Source organism: Athene noctua, chromosome 1 (genome assembly GCF_965140245.1).
Source record: "Athene noctua chromosome 1, bAthNoc1.hap1.1, whole genome shotgun sequence".
NCBI classification, from domain to species: domain Eukaryota; kingdom Metazoa; phylum Chordata; class Aves; order Strigiformes; family Strigidae; genus Athene; species Athene noctua.
This window is the reverse complement of record NC_134037.1, coordinates 12,462,671-12,481,457: the sequence shown is the minus strand read 5'-3', so window position 1 is coordinate 12,481,457 and position 18,787 is coordinate 12,462,671. Positions and strand designations below refer to the sequence as shown.

Sequence of the window (18,787 nt, the reverse complement as noted above, 5' to 3'; positions counted from 1 at the left end):
CATGATAACCCAACTTCTGCCCACCAATTTTCCTTGCAATTGTTTGTATCTGTTAGGTCCAGGGCATGAAGCAAGCATAGATGTCATTATATTATGTCCTTGACATACCAGCTAGTCATAAAATATTTTGTGTAATTATATTGCAAAGTTCTACAAAATATGTTGAATTTTTAAATTCTTAAAAAAAAAAATCATACTTTTGACTCCAACTTATTTAAATATAGTTTCTAAAGCATTTGGATGATTATAAACACCAGGTGTGCAAAACAACTGGATTCCTTTAACAATTAAATTTTTTAATTGTTAACTTGTGTGTTTTATCCTATAAGCCAAACTGGCATAAGTATTTTCAGTAGAGTTTGTGATATGACCACAGGAATAACTAATAACATAAGTAAATCTTGCAGGATAAAAACCTTAAATTGGAGGACATCTTTCATCCTTCTGAGTGTTAAACAACTTTATTAATACCTGAAATTACTATTAAACCTTTTATCTATATTAACAAGGACTTGTAGGTTTTAAAATCAAATGGTTCTTTTTCCAACTATGTGACTTAGGGATAGTATTCTGTTTAGTTCTGTGAATTTCTTCCCTTTATGCCCCCTTTATCTTTGAGGATTTGTTTCCTTGTTTTTGTTAAAATCTTTACTTCATAACACATATCCTTTAAGTTATATACAAGAAAACTTCCAGTGTCTGTGTGCATATCATACTTTATTAAAATAAGTTACAAGACACCAACTTACTTTCCCATTTAATGGACAGAAGACATAGGCACATTTTCTACTCTGCCTTGCCATTTCACAGTTTTATATAATGTGATATATGTATCCATTCTTTTTTTTTTTTTTTCTATATTTACTTTTAAAAAAGGAATAAAAATGCAGTTACTGCAGAAAAGCAGTGCCTGCTGTACTACTTGTAGTACAAACTGAAGCACAGCAGGTATAGGTAGCTTTATGGTTATAAAGTGACTGTACATGAAGATCCTCAGGGTCACTGTATTTTCAAGGCTGTCTTCCTGAAGTCTTCTCGACACTTGTCAACTATAAAAAAACAACTGCTGTTTTGTAAGCTGTGCATCAAAATAAAGCTTGCTGTACACAACAAAAAGGATTGATTCTGAAAGATTATTTTAAAAATAAGTAGAATGATAGCTCAGACAACCTGCTGTCTGCCTTGATACACCTGCAGCTTCTCAGACACTTCATCTAGTGGTCAGTTGTTAAGGGCAATAAAATAGCTGTCTATAATGTTTAGTTTATTCATAAACTTTCTCACTGCTGCATTTTCAGCAAACAATCTGTTTTCTACACAGGTCAACTTGAACCAGAGATTCCAAACCATTTTGGAGATCTGTCAAGATCTGGCAACTTCCCAAATGATCTCTACAACCCTAATTTCTCAGAAGGAGTTGGACCAAGTTATTGTCTCTGATGCTTTCCCCAGGTTGTCTTGGAAAGATGTTAGGGATACAAATTGCACAACAAAGAATAACTCTGGAAAAAAGCCTCAGTTCTCTGTAATATATTCCTAACTTGAAACCACCACATTTTCTTGCTTAACATTAGCTCTTTTAGCAGAAAGATTGTTCTCTGAAGGACATGCTACTATTAAGATGACATTACAGGTTTCATTATCTTGGTGTTCAGTTTTATCTACTTAAGTTTTCCTGGAATTATATATTGTAATCCAAGGAAAAATAGATTCTTCTGTTCATGTTTCCCAGGCAGATAAACTGAACTTAAGGCACACTGCAAGAAGAGGGATTTGCAATTAGACCTTATAAAAATAACTTTGAATTTATTCAAGAACTGGGAACTTGGCAGAAGTTTTCATTTGCCTTTCAGAAACTTTGGTGGACCATAAAATTCATTTATCTATATAAATGATGAGTTAACATATAAAACTTACTAGTCTCCTGCTTTGCTCTCTTTCTTTGATTAATTCTAAATACCCCACTCTTCCTTGATTTTGAAGCTCCTGGGATCAGGATGACAACCATAGACATAGTGCTCTCCTAAATCAATTCTTCCTTGAACAAGAGCACCTTTTACAGAAAAAAGCATCCAGTCTCAGAAATTTCCAGTGATGAAATCTTGGTAAATTGTCACAGTGATCAACCACTCTCTCTTCTAAAAAATGTGCCTTTTGATGAATCACAGCTTGCCTAGCTTTAATTTCCAGTTATTAGTTCGTGCTGTGCCATCTGAGGGCATTTATTCCAGCATTTAGGCTTGCTGTGGTACCACACAGTTCGCCACTTTTTTTTTTTCTTTTTTTTTTTTTTTTTTCTCTCCTACATGTTTATGCAATCTTTAATCTGGGGGCTGACCACATTTTTCTCCACTGCCACAGGCACCACACTGCAGCAAATGAAGCCAGGAAATTCCAGCACAGCAGAGCTGGCACCCACCAGCCTGCACGTCGGATGTCCTGTGGACCTGAGGCTTGCCTAGTGCCTCCAGCCTCGGCACTCTGCCTCACAGCTCTCCCATTCTCAAATATCCCAGCAGCTGGATATTAATAGGCTAGCACATTTTCATGGAAAAGAAGAAGATGCATGAAAATTGCTTGGGACAGTGCTTCCCTGCAGAGGTGGGATTCAGAGGAATACCACAGCTAATGGGACTGTTGTCACACTGCCTGTTGTCTTGAAAATTTTGGAACATAATAGGGGGGCTCAAAACTGAGAATTTGCTATAACAGTAAAAGCCATCTGGAAGTAATATGAATAGAGCAGTGCTTGATGTTAAACATAGCATTTATAATCTAGGGGACATGGGCACATGCATTTTATCTGTATCTTGATACTAAAGCCCTTCAATAAAATTTGAAAACATTTGCAACAACCAAGATTTTGCTCCATAACATTTCTAAAATCACCATGAAAATACTTTCTGTTTTGAGAGATGTTCCTTCCCTGGATTGTATCAAAACAGCTACCTCTAAAATACCAGTAAAGAGCTGAATGCAGAAGATCATGTAAGAAAAAGGATATATTTTGTGGACAGAGCTTCGAGGCGCGAGGTGACTGAGTCCTGCAGGGCAGCTATAGCTTCACACTTACAGGACTCTTCTGTTGTTACGAGACTGCTCGTTACGGCTCCTAAGAGAGAAAACAGCATTTAGAGTATTTATGGCAATTATCAAACATTTAAATCCCAGGAAAATGCTTGATTCTGCAACGGGAGTTGAACTCATGCTGTGAGACTATGGCAAGCACTGCAACCCAGGGCAGTCAGGAAGGAGGGAAAGCAGTGAACAGAGGCCAGTGTGTAGCCAGAGACATGAGTGTCATAGTCCAGAAACAGGACAGGCAAGAGAGAACATGACTCTAACTGGGGAGGAGGCAGATCAGGGAGTTCCTTGCCTGCCTACCTGGATCCTCTGCACTCTTTAAATTAGACCATAATTGAACAAAATTTTAAAAGAGGCCTAGGTGCAGAGACCAACCAGCCTCCCCCATCTCTCCCTGTTATCTCTCCCTCTCACCCAGAATATCCCCCATCCCAAAAGGGACGACACACTGGGAAGCAGAATGAGTGTGTTCGGGTGATGCAGACTGAGAAGAACCTGCAGTCCAGGTCTCCATCTTGTAAGTAGTACTTTGACTATCAGACTATCCACACAGGAAGGCCACTGGCATCACTAAACAGAATCTATTCAATTAGATGTATTTAAGGCCATGACTAACTTGCTGGGCTTCTCTAGAATGGTTTGTGTTGGAAAGGACCATTAAAGGTCATCTAGTCCAACCCCCCAGCCACAGGCAGGGACATCTTTCTGAGCAGGTTGCTCAAAGCCCCATCCAACCTGACCTTGAACACTTCCAGGGAGGGGGCAGCTACAACTTGTCTGGGCAACCTGTGCCAGTGTCTCACCACCCTCACAGTAAAGAATTTCTTCCTCACATGTAAACGCATCTAAATAGAATCTAAATCTGTCTATCTACAGAAGATCAAGATTGCTGCCCTGTCAAAGTGAGATTGTAATGGCATTTGGGGTACCCATCACTCCCAAACACAACGCTTCTGAGAACGCATTAGTCCAAAGTTAAGCCTCCAGGAGTTTTGCAAGCCAAGCAGGAAGGCATGTAGTGATTTTAGAGACATAAAGAGTCGGTCAGTGTCAGAAATTGGGCAGTTTGCATCAGTTTCTGAGATGGAGCTGGAATTTAGATACCAAAGTCTCAGCTTGGGAAGGAATTAGAAGAATTGAATTAACCACTTGGTAAGTAATACAAAAATGAAAGCAGAAACACATGTATTAATTTTAAATACTAGGCAGTAGAGATTCAGCTAAATCATCAATGTGTATCACCCTACAAGTACCCTTAGTTTATAATATTTGCAATATCCATGCATAAGGAGTATTATTTTTGATTCAAGAGGTGTGAGCAGAAGTCTATTCCAATGTCACATGAATATGGGTGAACAACAGCATTCAGATAGGCCCAAATGAATTTAAAATCTAGTAGAAAGACACAGCAATATTAATGGAGGAGCCAGTCAGTATGACAGAGAAGTCACCAGCCTCAGAGAAAGCAAGCATTGCCATACTCCGCAGTGGTTCCATTGAATCTGTTTCTAGGTCTTGCCCTCAATCTTCCAGACTTACAGGGAACCCACCTCAGCTGTCCTCAGGAACTCCTTTTTCTCTATAATCCACCACAAAACCAGGGATGATCACAAAGGGCTCAGGTGGTAATTTCATTGTGGTATAAAAACATCAGGCATCAGCTGATGGCTGTGAGATCTTAGCTACATGAAAGGGAATTTAACCTCTCTCCATAAAGAAAATAGGAGCTGCACCCCTTGCTGCAGGCTAAGAACAAACATCAACAGCTACTGAAGCACAGTTACTGTAGGTGAGATTATTGTCTACATCTGAGACCAGAATAATAATAAGCTTTCAAAGGCAAAGCCTTCTTAAAAGAGGGCCTACAATTATGAAATACCCTTTCAACAAGTTATCAAGAGGTGTTACTTCTATGTAATACCTGTCTCGTTATACATGTTTTTGACATCACTTGCAAAGGCAACGACAGCAGATTAATCAATTCTTTTTTATGCAGATACATAAATGTGTAGCTGATCAATACCAAACAAATTATGTGAGCATTATAACAGTAAAGTAATAGAAATACTATACCTGGATGCAATTTTTCTTTTTTTCTGAATTGTTTTGGTTTCTTTTTTTATTTATCAATCATGCCATTGATATTTTCATTTTGCAGGGAAACTGCAAAATCTATGAACAGATTCATTTCTAGCAGTGCAGAAATTCATTTGTCTTAGAGCCAATGTTGAAACTGGTGTCTCCTTGATTCCACTGAACCCGTATTTGTTCACCTCCCTCCTTTGGAACGTTCCACTGGCTTTATGGTCAATGTACAAAGAAGACCTGTTCAAGAGTCAGCTGGAGGAAGGCCAGTTCAAAATATCACACCAACATGGTTGGTTTCCAACCAACTGCCAGTTAATTTTTTACATTTGCATTTAAATTCTCCAATGACAGATACAGATCCTCCTTGGATTATGTCTGTTTTAAAAAAATTACTTTTCCAGCCAACTTTGGCAACTGCCAAGGGTACCCTGAAGTCTTCTACAGTCTTTATGTGAAATTTAGAGTCTTCCAGTATTTGATATTCAAAATCTTGGATGCTCCCATTGCCACTGGGATGCCAAACAAGTCATACAAAACATGCTAGAGTTGTGTGTTTACACTGCATTTATGTAGAAGACCAGACCTACAAAAAATTACTATATTTGCAGATGGTGTTTGGCTGTATCCACCTATTTTATAACTTTGCTCTTACACAGGATCCTTAGGAACTTGATGTAATGACAGGTTATTCCTGCTCTGAACCAGCGATCGGACTAGGTAACTCTTGAGGTCCCTTCCAACCCAACTTTACTTATGATTCTACATCAAATGGTGCAGAGATTCTGCCAACAGCTGAACAACCTCCATAGCAGTCACAGGTATGTGATCCACCATTACTCACACAGACTTGCTCACAGTCATGGGTTCCTGGTGCACATACGTCAGTGCCTACAGAATGCATTTTGGAGAAACAGTTATCCAAAAACAAGATAACCATTTTTTTAATGCTTTCCAATGGCAATGCTTTTCCATGCTGGGAGCCTATCCTACATGAATCTTACCGGGAACTACTGATATGTGTAACTGATCTTGCCTTGGAGCAGTGAGATGAACTAATTGGCTTACTGGGGTGTCCCTCAGTCCTTACTCTGTACAGTCTGTGCTCACGCCGACCACAGCTGCCTAACACCACCAGAGGGGAAGTGCCAGAGCACCTCCAAGGGCATGCTAGGAAAAATTTCCTGTACACAACTTTACAGTAAGGAGACCAGGAAGGAAAGAAACACTTCTAAAATTATTACATTTTTACTATAACACAAAGTCCCTGAGAAGCTAAAGAAACAAACAGCAAAATGAAATTCAGCCTGGAGGGGAGGACATCACCTCAAGCTGTCTCCTGCTTGGTGGTACGCAGTTTCTGCAGTACTGAAAAGTGTGTGACTGTGTGACTAACCCCAGCTAGTCCCTCTTCAATATTTCTCTGTTCTGGGTTTGCTGAATATTGCGGGAGGGGTTTTTTAAATACAGTGAAAGCCTTTGTTAGAAGATAATAAAGAAAGACCAAATGGTAAGCAGTTACTAGCATTGTTGCATATGAAGTGCTTTATATCTAAATATTGCTCAAAGTGGAAAAGGCAGAGTGACATAGAACTGTCTTTTAACACTTGAATACGTGTGTAAGTTTCTCAAACAGGTCTAAATACATTAACCTACTAATGAGAGCTATGTCAATAGATGTACTTATCTGGAGAGAGCATGGGGGCATAGGGAACAGCAATCTGCTCTTACTTGAGCAAGTCTTCTTGTCTGGATTCAGGGTGTAGCCTTGGTAGCAGTCACAAGTATAGAACAGATCATCCCTCACGCAGACCTGCTCACAGTCATGCCTTCCAGGTGCACACATGTCGACAGCTGAGGAAGCCATTTGAGAAGAGAAGAATATCAATCAATACCCAAACTTCATTTTAGTTGATGTTAATAATTCCAATTTCCAAACATGTCTTCATCTGGATTCAAACCATGGTGTTATTATCACATGTCAGCATGCTATTAGCCATTGCAGGGTATACAGAGTGTGTTTTTATCTGGCTATAAACATCACAAAACTAATACAATTTTTGGAACACTGGCAACACTTTTTTTGCAGTTGTAACAGATTGAAAAAGGAACCAAAGTAGCAGTGACCCAGTTACAAAATAATTATCCAAAGGAATTTCAGAGGACAAATATGTGGATTTTAAGAGAGTATTTGGCATTATTTCAGCTCTAATTGAGTTGGATAAGACACTGGTTTATGGAGTGAAAAGACCATAAACAGAAGAGTATACATGGCAGCAAAAAAAAAAGAGACATGGCACTCGCTGCCAGTTACAAAGTGGGCACTTGATGTGTGAGGCTGATGTTTTCTGCCAAATTTAACACATCATCTCTGAAAGGCCAAGCTTAGAAGGAGTTCCCATATTTGGATATCTTTGCAGTAGGGAGATTCAGTAAGGGACAAGCAAAGAAAGAATGAAAGAAGAAAAAAGAAAAGGGAAAAAAGGAAAAAAAAAAAGGAAAAATAAAAGAACAATGGGAGGGGAGGGGAGGGGAGGGGAGGGGAGGGGAGGGGAGGGGAGGGGAGAGGAAAGGAGGGGAAGGGAGGGGAAGGGAGGGGAAGGGAGGGGAAGGGAGGGGAAGGGAGGGGAAGGGAGGGGAAGGGAGGGGAAGGGAGGGAGAAAAGACCCACCTGGACCTAGACTACTTTTATTATATCACAAAGACCTGGATGGTTGAAAAATCATTAGCAGTCTATTGCAGAATGAGATTCAAAAGAGAAAAAAAAAAAACAAGCATGTTAGGGAAATAATCTGAAATTTGTCTATGCAGGGGGATAATCAGTGCTATGAAAGGAGGTTCGGGATTAGACTTCCAAAGAGGATGCCTAACTGAATTCACATTCCCCCACAGATGTTTATTGTGTCTATATAATGCCAGGTGAGAGTTAGTCTTAGGAACTGTATTTGCAAAATCAACTTCTAAACTAGGCAGGAAGAAATATTGAGGGCCTCTGGCTTTGCCTCTTTGAGATGGAGAGATTTGCCTAGGAAACTCCTGTAATTGGAAGCAATTCACTGGTTCAGCACTTTTGTCACCCAAAATGCAGTAATGAAAAGGATTATGATGGAAGTGAAAAAAAAGGATTTTGCTTAAATATATCTTCAGTGAGACAGCCAAAGAAATGAAGAGTGAAGCTCAAATACTAATCAAGTGAAAATAATATAGAATACGTATTAATCTGTAGGTACTATATACTCTATACACTTACATGTACATCCTTAAGTACCAGTTATATCTATGCTCGTGTTCTCCACAAGAGACCAGCACTGGGAAAGAAAATTTCCTCTAGAGCTCTAAGGCTGGAGTATTTTTTAAGGTCCAAACATTATCTACCAAAAAGAGTGATCACACTCATGTTGATAGAGACTGTAATCTCTCTCCCAGCACAGTCCTTGCTCTTCTTCATCTCATTCCCTTGTGCTGCTTTGCTGAAGATTTTTGTGACACGGGTAGTGCACATTACATAATTCCCACCAAATATATTATCCTTCCCTCTCTTAGGTAGATATGGTAATTTGTGCTCTATCAGTGTAAAATTATTGTGAAGTCCTCAGGGAAACATCAAACGGCATTTTAATTATAGCAATTACAATTTTCACACCTGTGAAAGAGTCGCAGTTCTCAAATTACTGCTGGACACATGAAGAGATAAAGTTGCACTGTGTTCTCAGGAGTTCTACAGAAACTCTTGGATAATTTATTAGAAAAATAATGTAAATTAACCTGATTTTTAAAAGCTACTTTCTTTTAGCTACATACAATACTTCCTTGATCAGGTCTTACCCGAGCAAGTCTTCTTATCTGGATTCAGAGTGTAGCCTTCATAGCAGTCACAGCTGTAGGATCCATCACTACTCAGACAGACTTGTGCACAATCATGCCTTCCAGGTGCACACATGTCCATGACTGTGGTGAAACATAGTTTAGAAAGCAAACTTATTAATCCTCCCAGACACTCAAGCATTTTAAATGCTTCAACATTTATAAATACAATTTAATTAGGATTCAACCAGTGCCCTACTATATTATTATATTATCCTCCAGACAGCTGAGTTCAGTTACTAATTATTTAGTAGAGGCAGATAGCAGGACTGTAAGACATTACTATAACACATCTCACACAAGTCTGATTTTTCTCAGCAATTTTAACAGTCCTGACTATCCCCAGTAAGGATGAAGCTCAAACACCATACTGACATGAGCAATAACCTGCCACTGACAAGGCAGAAGTTGTTCCTTGCAATATTAACAGTAACTATAGTAGATCCAAATTTAACTTCATACTTTCATCCATGAGCTGAACACAGGCACAAAAAGCCAGGCATGATACACAGAAATGCTATTAAATGGCAGAGAGATATAAAACCTAGTGAGACATATACAAAAAAGCAGGAGCTCTAGAAGATTACGTTCTCCCTTCAGAAATAAGAAGAGTGAAAACTTTAGTGAGAAAAATGCTCAAGGGCTCTCAAAGGGAGGGATACACTTACCAGTTATAAAATAGCTACCCTAAGGCTGGTGCTGCTCAGAACTTCTGGATTTAAAGAAATAACTCCAGAGAAGTATTTGGGAGGGAAAAAAGTTTTTATAATAGGTTAACTTTTCAGGGTGCCAATTCAAGGAGTAGGAGAGGAATAAACTGCTGCCAGTGTAAGACTGGGGTTTCTATACAGCGGGGCCCTGCACAACTTTGGAAGCAGAAGCAACAAACTGTAAAACCCCCTGAGTTTCAACAGAAACAGTGGAGAGGACATGGGAAAATCATCAGGTTTTAAGTTCTCTGTGGACTAGTGGCCCTCATTCTCCAGTGGAGACACAGTGCTGGTGGGCATCTCCGAAATAGGTTCATCCTTTCCCAGGGACTAAGTGATGTTTATGAAGTACTGTGAAAAGCATAAAATGGTAGGTGAGTGCCAAACTGCATTTTTCAACAATTTGAAAAATTGTTGAAATTTGAAATTTGAAAATCAACACATTCAAAGAACGATGAATTTGATTGTTACTGGAACCAAGGGAAAAGGCTATAAGTGAATTCACATTTTAAGAGCTGATGTCTGTAAGCAATTTTTCAACTAGAAGTAATGAGGGCAACTCACAGAAAACATGTCCATCTCTCCATGAGTTTCATATATTAAAGTAGCCTTTAATTCTTACCTGAGCAAGTCTTCTTATCTGGATTCAGGGTATAGCCTTCATAGCATTCACAGACATAGGATCCATTGTTACTCACACAGATCTGATCACACTCATGCCTTCCAGGTGCACACGTGTCCACAGCTGCAAGATGCATATGAGAGAAGCGATTCATTTTTAATAAAAAGTAGTTTGGGATGAAGTGCATGTTCACATTTTTGAATATATTTTGATTTGGAATCAGCCCAGAAATGGTAACAGTAATTGAAGGAATTAGAATAAGTGGTAGGAGAAAATATCCATACAGTTTCTACATCTGAAGACTTTGTTTTGGCATCTGGCCCTAATGAATGGTTCTGTAGGCATAATAAAAAGGATTGTGATGGAGTCAAACTACTCACCATTACTTGCAGCAGATTTTTATTTATTATTAGATTTATTACTATTAAAGAAGATACAGATGTTCACTGTTTCAACAGTAGTACACAAGTAGCTTCTTAAATGCAATTATGGTGTTAAAAAGTGGGGTTTTTCTAGCTGCACACATTTACAGAAAGAATAATACCTGAGCAGGTTCTTTTATCTGGATTCAGAGTGTAGCCTTCATGGCAATCACAAAGGTAGGATCCGCCGTTACTCACACAGACCTGCTCACAGTCATGGGTCCCAAGTGCACACACATTTGCAGCTACAAAGGATATTTACAGAAAAGGTATTTCAGTCATCCCAAAGGAAAGAAACAGTCATTAATAATTTATGCTTACAAAAGTACATCTTGCGCTGTTTGCTGGATTAGCAGTAGTAAATGTCAGTGCTGTGTCACTGTCACAAAAAATTACAGGCATCTTCTGCATCATTCTGTAGCCAGAGGAAAGAAAGAGGTCATAAATGACACTGGAACAACTGCAGTGAAATAACTCACCACCTGAGGTGTCAGAAAGACAAGATGAATTGAAAAGGGTGCAACAGGGAGAGATTTTAAGCATTTAGTAAGATTACACTGGAAATGAGAACTCTGCAATGAAAAGGACCTTCTGGCTTTTTGTAGCCAATCTCTCTCCATTACAGACAACCGGTTGAAATAATCCCAAAATGTATCAGTCACTGTCTGGCAGCTTACTAACTTCTGATCATTGGCATACAACCTGATTTATGAATTCCTGCTGCACTGTGAAAAAAAAACCACATGTAAACTGAAATGGAAGAGAAAGCAAAATAAAATAAACTAAACCAAAACTACAACAGAAAGACCATCAAGACCAGGAGGAACAGAAAAATTACTTGGAGGCACTAGGATAACACACTGTTTTCTCAGGGATGAAAGAAGTCCCTGCGTAATGCTGGTCCAGCAAAGAAACCCACCAGTGCAAGAGGGGTATGCGCGGGCTGCAGCTGCCTTGATCCATCCGATTCAAAAAGTCAAAACCAGAAGAGGATGTGGAAGAAAGTTTCCACAGTAAGGTAGCTTTGCAGGTATGTGAACCTCCTAATTGAAGGACAGTACACAAATAATATTCAAACCTCAGAGAACTGAGAAGCTGAAAGTGCAAACTACAAAATGAGATTCAATTTTCAAGGACAAGCTAATTCCCCAGCAAACAGTAAGGCTATTTCATCAGACTGAGAAAGCAAAAAACAGTGATACGAAAAGAAGCGTGATGGATGGCAGCTGATATGTGTGTTGTGGTGACAGGGCAGACTGACTGTTGTAATGCAGGTCTGTCTCTGGAATGCACTGCATGTGCTGACAGTCTTTTCGTTCACAGATGGCCTAACTACATAACTAATTAACTTCTGACCAGTTTTTCTCAAGTATATTTATCTTTGGATCTGCTGCTTCTTTGGTCACTTCAAGATGCCCCTGTTTCTCTCCACAGACTGTAAAGGAAACCTAGATACCCACTGAAACTTGTATGATTTTTAGATTACTAAATTTAGATGAGGGAAAAAAGGAAAGGGGAGAGGGAAGGGGGGAGAAAAAAAAAAAAAAAAAGGGGGAGGAAAAAAGTGGGAAGGGGAACAAAAAGGGGAAAGGAACGAAAGAAAGAAGGACGAAACAAAGGGGAAAAGGAGAAAAAGGGGAAGCACAAGTCTGTTATTATCTGAGATTTTACTCAGATGAGTAGTTGCAATGTGGGTACGAACTACTGGTAAAATCAGACTCCAAAGCAATAGTGGTAAGACAGAAATGAGAAGCAAGAGTGCTTGAATCTTCTCATGTATTTCTGAATGGAAGGCAACATTTCCTATTTTCTAACACATGGAAGATCTAGGTGTCCCCTAATAAGGCTGATAGAAAGTGTGCCTTGTCTTTCCATCTTTTCATTCTGCTACACCCTTGGCAATAAGAGAATTCATCTCCATGATTTATGAACAAAATCTGTGGGTGGTATTTTCAAGCATAACTGAGAAGCTCAGACTCAAATGGACAGATTCTTGTGGTAGGAAAGTCAAGCCTCCCCTTGACACCAATTCAAGGCTAAGATTTTCTACCTCCAGGATGGTCTCATGTTGAATGATGCTCTCAAGACATCAAGATCTTGATCTGAGCCAACTATTTTGCCCCTGAACATTAGTTTTCCTGTTTTCAGTTCACCCTACAAACAAATTTATTTGCCTTGGCCAAAGCAAAGAAAATCCTAATTGTCACTGGTGAGTCTAGATTTCTGACCAAAAAGCAGTTTGGAGCTGGAAAAGACCCAGTTTACCCACACTGTCTTACAAGACCCTCTTAGATTTATTTGGTTTGTAGAAACCTCTTTAAAAATTATTCCCTTTACCCTCTTCTTGTTCATGAATCCCACAGATTCTGGCTAATTGCATGCAGGCAACTCAGGGTTACACTGGAAGTGTATATTTGTGAGCTCTCTTTGGTTTACCCTCCAGTTTAGTATGGGCCTAATTTCTATGCTTCGGCACAATAAACACTGAGTTTACTCTTAAGAACAAGAGATTTTTATTTAGTGCTATGAAAGGACTTGCTTTGGCAAGAGCATAGGTGGAAAATTAGTGCTATGTTCACGGCACACATACCTGTCCAGCTAGGTGGGCATTTGTACCCCCTTCCAGCTACTAGGGAGAGGATCTGATCACATCAGCAACACAATATGATTGGCAAAGGCTCAAGGCACTTCCTATGCTAATTATTAGGCAAAGTGTCCTATCTGGAGATGACCCTACACATTTATTTCACACCTAGAAAAAGAGGTCTATTCACTCCGAATTTATTCAAAAGGTAGGGTGGTAATTTTTAACAAGGCTCTGAAATAACAAAGTAATCCATTGCCAACTAAGTTCCCAAGGTAATAGTTCTTATTTTACTTCTCTTCCAATGTTCTTTCCATCTGATTTTAGCCATTACTTCCTGGAGAGTTATTTTACAAGTAATTACCTTACAAATTTTCTAGAAAAATCTACTTCATGCAAGTTTAATTATCAAAAAGTCACTGTTTGATTTTTGTGAGTAGGGCTGTGTCATTGCTATCTATAGGCAGTTCTAAATATTCCAGATACATGACCTTTTTTTTTCTGTCAATGACAGTAACAACCCACACTGGCCTAGCATCATTAGTGGAGTTCTAGTCCAAACTACATATACATCCAGCATTTTTCCAAGACCAGCCCTGAAAAGGCCAAGCTAATTCAACCTGTCCCACAGTTCCCTATCTAAATCAAGTTTCAGAGTAACAGAGAAAGGTGTGAGTCTGGCACACTGAAAAAGCCCAGCAGTGCCTGCAGAGTGAAAGCCCATCCCAAGATGACCTGCCATTGTGTTTGGGCACTTCATCCTGCATCAAATTGCTCAAGATAGCACGGTGGTTCACCTGCCACACTGATTTTCTTACTCCAGAACTATAAAGAGCCCTTCAGCACCATGCTTCCACTCTCCTCACTTCCCAGCAAGATGGGAAAAAGAATGAGCAGACTGCACAGCTCTGGTGTGTGCTATGGGAGAGTCAGTAAACAGAGCTAGCCAAATCCTGGCCAGATTGCTGTGCTTTCTCTTGCACTAAATCAGTCCAACCACACAAGGAGGTCCACTGAAATCAGGTCTTGTTACTTGCATGGTAAGATCACTATTCAAAATTAAAGGTCACTGCTTGGCCTATGCTGAATAAAAGGGTTGGCTTGTTTGCCCAACAGATGGCAAATGAAATATTTAAATGTGATACATAACACTTCTGAAAAAGAAAACCTTCTTTCTCAGGGAGTGGAACCACAGTAGGAGCCAAAAGGAGCCAAATTACACTACCTTCTTGGACTGACCACCTTACCACAGAAAGTCTCTCTGAATTTGGCTGTCAGCTTTTCGATCACACCATAGGTCTCCACATAGAAGACGTGTTCATCCAGTGGTTCACTGGCCATTATCCTCAGGGACTGCATGTCTGCCCGGTCTACCCCAACTGCATAGATCTCAATGCCAGCTGTCCGGGCGCTTGCTGCCACATCTTGAACCTGGTCTTGTGGTCGTCCATCTGTCACAACAATGACCACCTTGGGGATATTGAAGGTTGCTGGCCGGGTGCCCATTTCCTCAGTGAAGACTTCATCCATGGCAGTTTGGATGGCAAGGCCGGTCATTGTGCCAGTAGACAAGGGGCCAATGTGAGATACAGCCTCCTTCATAGATGCTTTATCAAAGTAGGTCCGGAGGGGAAACTCCACCTTGACAGTGCTAGCATAATTCATGACCGCCACACGGGTTGTTCTTTCACCAACATCCAGAGTATCAATCATTTTTGACAAAAAGATTTTCACTTTCTCAAACTCTTCAGGTCGGACACTACGGGAACTGTCTATGATGAAGACGAGGTCTAAGGGCCGGTTCTTGCAGGCAGTGTCTGTCAAGAAGGAACGAAAACACTTCAGTTATCTCCTACACAGGACCAGAGCTCTCACCCTAGGGCAGTGAGAGCTGTCATGGCAAACTATTCCTACCAGATAAATGTTGGCACTCTTGATTTTTGAGGAAGAGGCTTAAAATTACAGTGAGCAACACATTAGAAATTCTTAAATATTAATTTTGACAAGTAAGAAAAAATTGAACATTTCTAAGCATTAAAAGATAGGTCCACATTTGAACCCACAAAATATGTCACTATTCCTTCAACAAAGGGTTGTAGCTTGCTATAACAGCCAACACAGAAGTGTAGCAATGATATATAAATGTACTTACTTTTTCATCTTACATATTTTTATAAGCTTCAGAAATAAAATGGTAAAACAACTGACTAGCTATGTAGTGAACAGATCCTAACAATATTTTTTAGTATAGTAACAATATAAATTCCTGATTAACAATCCAAAGTGTTGTGAAGTTCAGACAAGAAGAAATAAAGAGCAACAGGAAAAAGACACAAAATGATGCTGTGATAAAAGCTTCTTTAGAAGTTGTTACTGTTTAAAGGCTTCTAGAGCAGAGAAATAAATGAACTTATTTATGAAGAAATTTTACATGTAAAAAATTAACATTTACACCAATTTTTCTAGCTGCTAAAATTCCTCACTGGCATAAATCTAGACTGAAACAGAAAAGCCATAGCTCAGATCAGAGATAAGCATCACTTCCAGGAAGATGAAAAATAATCAAGACAGCAATAGCAGGAAACTTAAGCTGTACACTCTCAGTCCTGATAACATGACCTGACATTGATCAAGGTATGGATTTGTACTGCAGGTTTATGAAAAACAGACAACCCAGAAGCACAATATTTCTACAAAAGACACATTCCTGCTCAACAATGCATTAAATAGCAAAATTTGAGGTGTTCTGTTTGAATATACTCCCTGAAGAGCTCTTTTTGGGAACTGGACACACCTTTCCCAGCTACTATCAAGTTAACTTCTATTATTGCATTCCAGTTAAAAAAAAATTTTTAAGTCTTCACAATCTCTTAAAAGTAGAGGTGAAAACAGCACCTTTTTTTTTTTTCCCCCAATGCATTAAAAAACTTTTTTCTCTTGTACAAGCGAAAAGGCAGGAGAAAAAAAAATCAAATCAGGGAGATAGATCTTACTTCCATCAGGAAACACAACAGCAGAGTTGATTTTGTCTTTCGGCAGAGTAATGCACTGGATGAATCTAGGATTCTGTCCAGGTATATAATTCTACATGCATCCCATAACTCAGTTTTTGCATAAGGACTTAGAAGAATGGCTTTGTGCCCTTTGAGAAGCTGAGAAAATAGTAAATGTTTGCGCATGCATGTGTAGCTTAAGACATGAAAGAAAAACACGCACTATTTGTCATGCCAAAAGAAAAAAAAAAAAAAAAAAAAAAAAAAAGACAGACCAAATCCAAGATTTGTAGGCTCTGGAATTCTCTTTTTTAAATTAAGAAAAAAACACCTTTTCATCAGCCTGATCTTTCTGAGTCTGAAACAGATGTTTCGAGAAATAAACACAGGTAGGGAGGAGTTATGTAGGTTTTAGAGATTAGCAAGGCCAGCTTTGCACTAAAAAAAGTAGTCGGCAGTTCTGCCTACAAGGGAGTGGTCCATGGACCCCTGCAGCAGGATGTCCCTGGGGAATAACTCTCCCCTAATCGTTCCTAAAACGAAGCATCTAAGGCAGCAGCCCAGGGGCAGCAATGGCAGGCGGTGCCGAGGCAGCCGGGTCCGGGAATCGCCTCCCGGAGGGCATCGCCTCGGGGCAGGGCATCGCCTCCCGGAGGGCATCGCCTCGGGGAAAGGCATCGCCTCCCGGAGGGCATCGCCTCGGGGCAGGGCATCGCCTCCCGGAGGGCATCGCCGCCGTGCGGGCTGGCCGGGGGCGCAGCCCCGCGCAGGAGGCAGCTCCCAGGCCGGTACCTGCGGCGCGGCTCCCGGAGAGGCCCCCGCCGGGCCGCGGCTGCCGGCGCAGGCGGTGCGGAGAGCCCCGCGCCGCGGGCAGCGGCAGCACCGGCGGCGGCAGCAGCAGGAGCAGGAGCAGCAGCGCCGGGCGGCAGCGGAGGGTGCCGAGCGCCCGCCGCATCGTGCCGACTCCTACCCCGCCGCCCGCGGCGCCGCATTTAAAGCTGCCGGCCGCGATGGCGGGAGGGTGCGTGGGGAGGGACAACCGAGGTGGCATCGGCTCCCCCCGCCGCCACTCCCCCGCGGGGTGGGGGCCGGCGGCCGGGGAGGGTCGGGCTGCCGGCAGAGCGGGAAGGGCCGCAAGGGTTGGAGCTGAGCCTCGGGAACGCGCGGCACGGCACGGACAGTGCTCCGGCTGGAACACAAACATACCCCTTCTCCCTGCGCTGGAATTGACCCAGGTCTGGTAACTTCACACTTCTAGTCTCCAGGCTTTATCTCCAGGGCAGTATTTGCAAAGAATGGGTGACGCAGCTCACAGCGTGATCTCCGCGGCCCAAGGACCTGCCCTCCCTGTTGTTGCCTAACGCAGGGCATTTTGTCTGCTCCCTGGCACGGCAGATCCTGCCAGCTCCCAGGGGAAGCTGCAGCAAGCTTCAACGGCAAGCAGAGTTTATGGCACAAATCCACTCCAACCTCCAGCACAGCCTTTTAGAAGACACCTTTGCCAAACCTGCAGTCGAGGTGTCGGAGCGTGGGACCATCTTCACCTCTGTAAGGGGCACAGGCAGCCCCGATTTGGCCCAGGAACCACCACACCCTCACACCCACCACCAGTAGAGGCACAGACAGGCATCGACTCACTTGGGCAAATGCTACCTCCACCGCACAGTGGAAGAGGCCACGGTCGCAGTCACAGGGAAGAGGCACCACCAGCACACTGCGTGGGACAGGGACCCGGTGAAGGGCAACGGCTCTCATGTCCTGGAGGGGGCTGCAGCTGTTTGGGCACAGCACGCACACACCAATTTCAAGCCGTGCCTGCTGCTGCCAGACACTGCTCACCTCTACCATCGCCCACCCACCTTTGGGGAAGCCTAACAGCCAGCCCCTCGGCCGGCCGGAGCTCCCTGCCCCTCCAACGATTTCAGGTTCCTCTGGTGCCCACTCCTGGTCAGATTGCTCATGAAGGAGCAGGGGTTTGGCTTCATTCTGAGCACACACCGGCTCTTTGGGTGCAGATAGATCCAGGCCATATACGCTCTGGGATCAGTGTCTGTGTATCACACAATACCCCACTAGTTCAGCTCTGTGTTTCTTGGACCACCCCAGCTGCATGCAGCCAGTCAGCCCCCCCCCTCCCTCCAGGAGTCACATGTACACAGCCTGACAGCATGTAAAGATGCACTGGTTTCGGAGCCTCTGTCTGAACCCAGATCCAATGCAGTTCCTTAAACTTGGAACTGAGCACAGCTGCCAACACACAGGGGTGCACAGGGTAAGGGGATGAGCAAGGCACTGTCCCAACAGCAGCCCAAAACATTGTACAGCACCACAGTGTCACGTGCTCTTGTGGGTGGCACCTCAAGTAAACGGAAAACTAAGGAAACTATAACAGATACCATGGCAACAGCAGATGTTCTTAAATG

General features: G+C 41.8%; 1 protein-coding gene across 1 annotated transcript; it reads right to left on the bottom strand.

Annotated features, from left to right (window-relative positions):
- Nucleotides 1-444: 444 nt before the first annotated feature.
- MATN3 (matrilin 3) lies at nucleotides 445-17,367 on the bottom strand. Its single transcript, XM_074921942.1, has 8 exons — nucleotides 17,157-17,367; nucleotides 14,619-15,188; nucleotides 10,910-11,032; nucleotides 10,366-10,488; nucleotides 8,995-9,117; nucleotides 6,901-7,023; nucleotides 3,005-3,112; nucleotides 445-1,217 (listed from the first exon to the last, which is right to left on the bottom strand). The coding sequence occupies exons 1-8, from the start codon at nucleotides 17,317-17,319 to the stop codon at nucleotides 1,162-1,164; spliced, it is 1,389 nt and encodes a 462-aa protein (XP_074778043.1). The 5' UTR covers nucleotides 17,320-17,367; the 3' UTR covers nucleotides 445-1,161.
- Nucleotides 17,368-18,787: the final 1,420 nt, after the last annotated feature.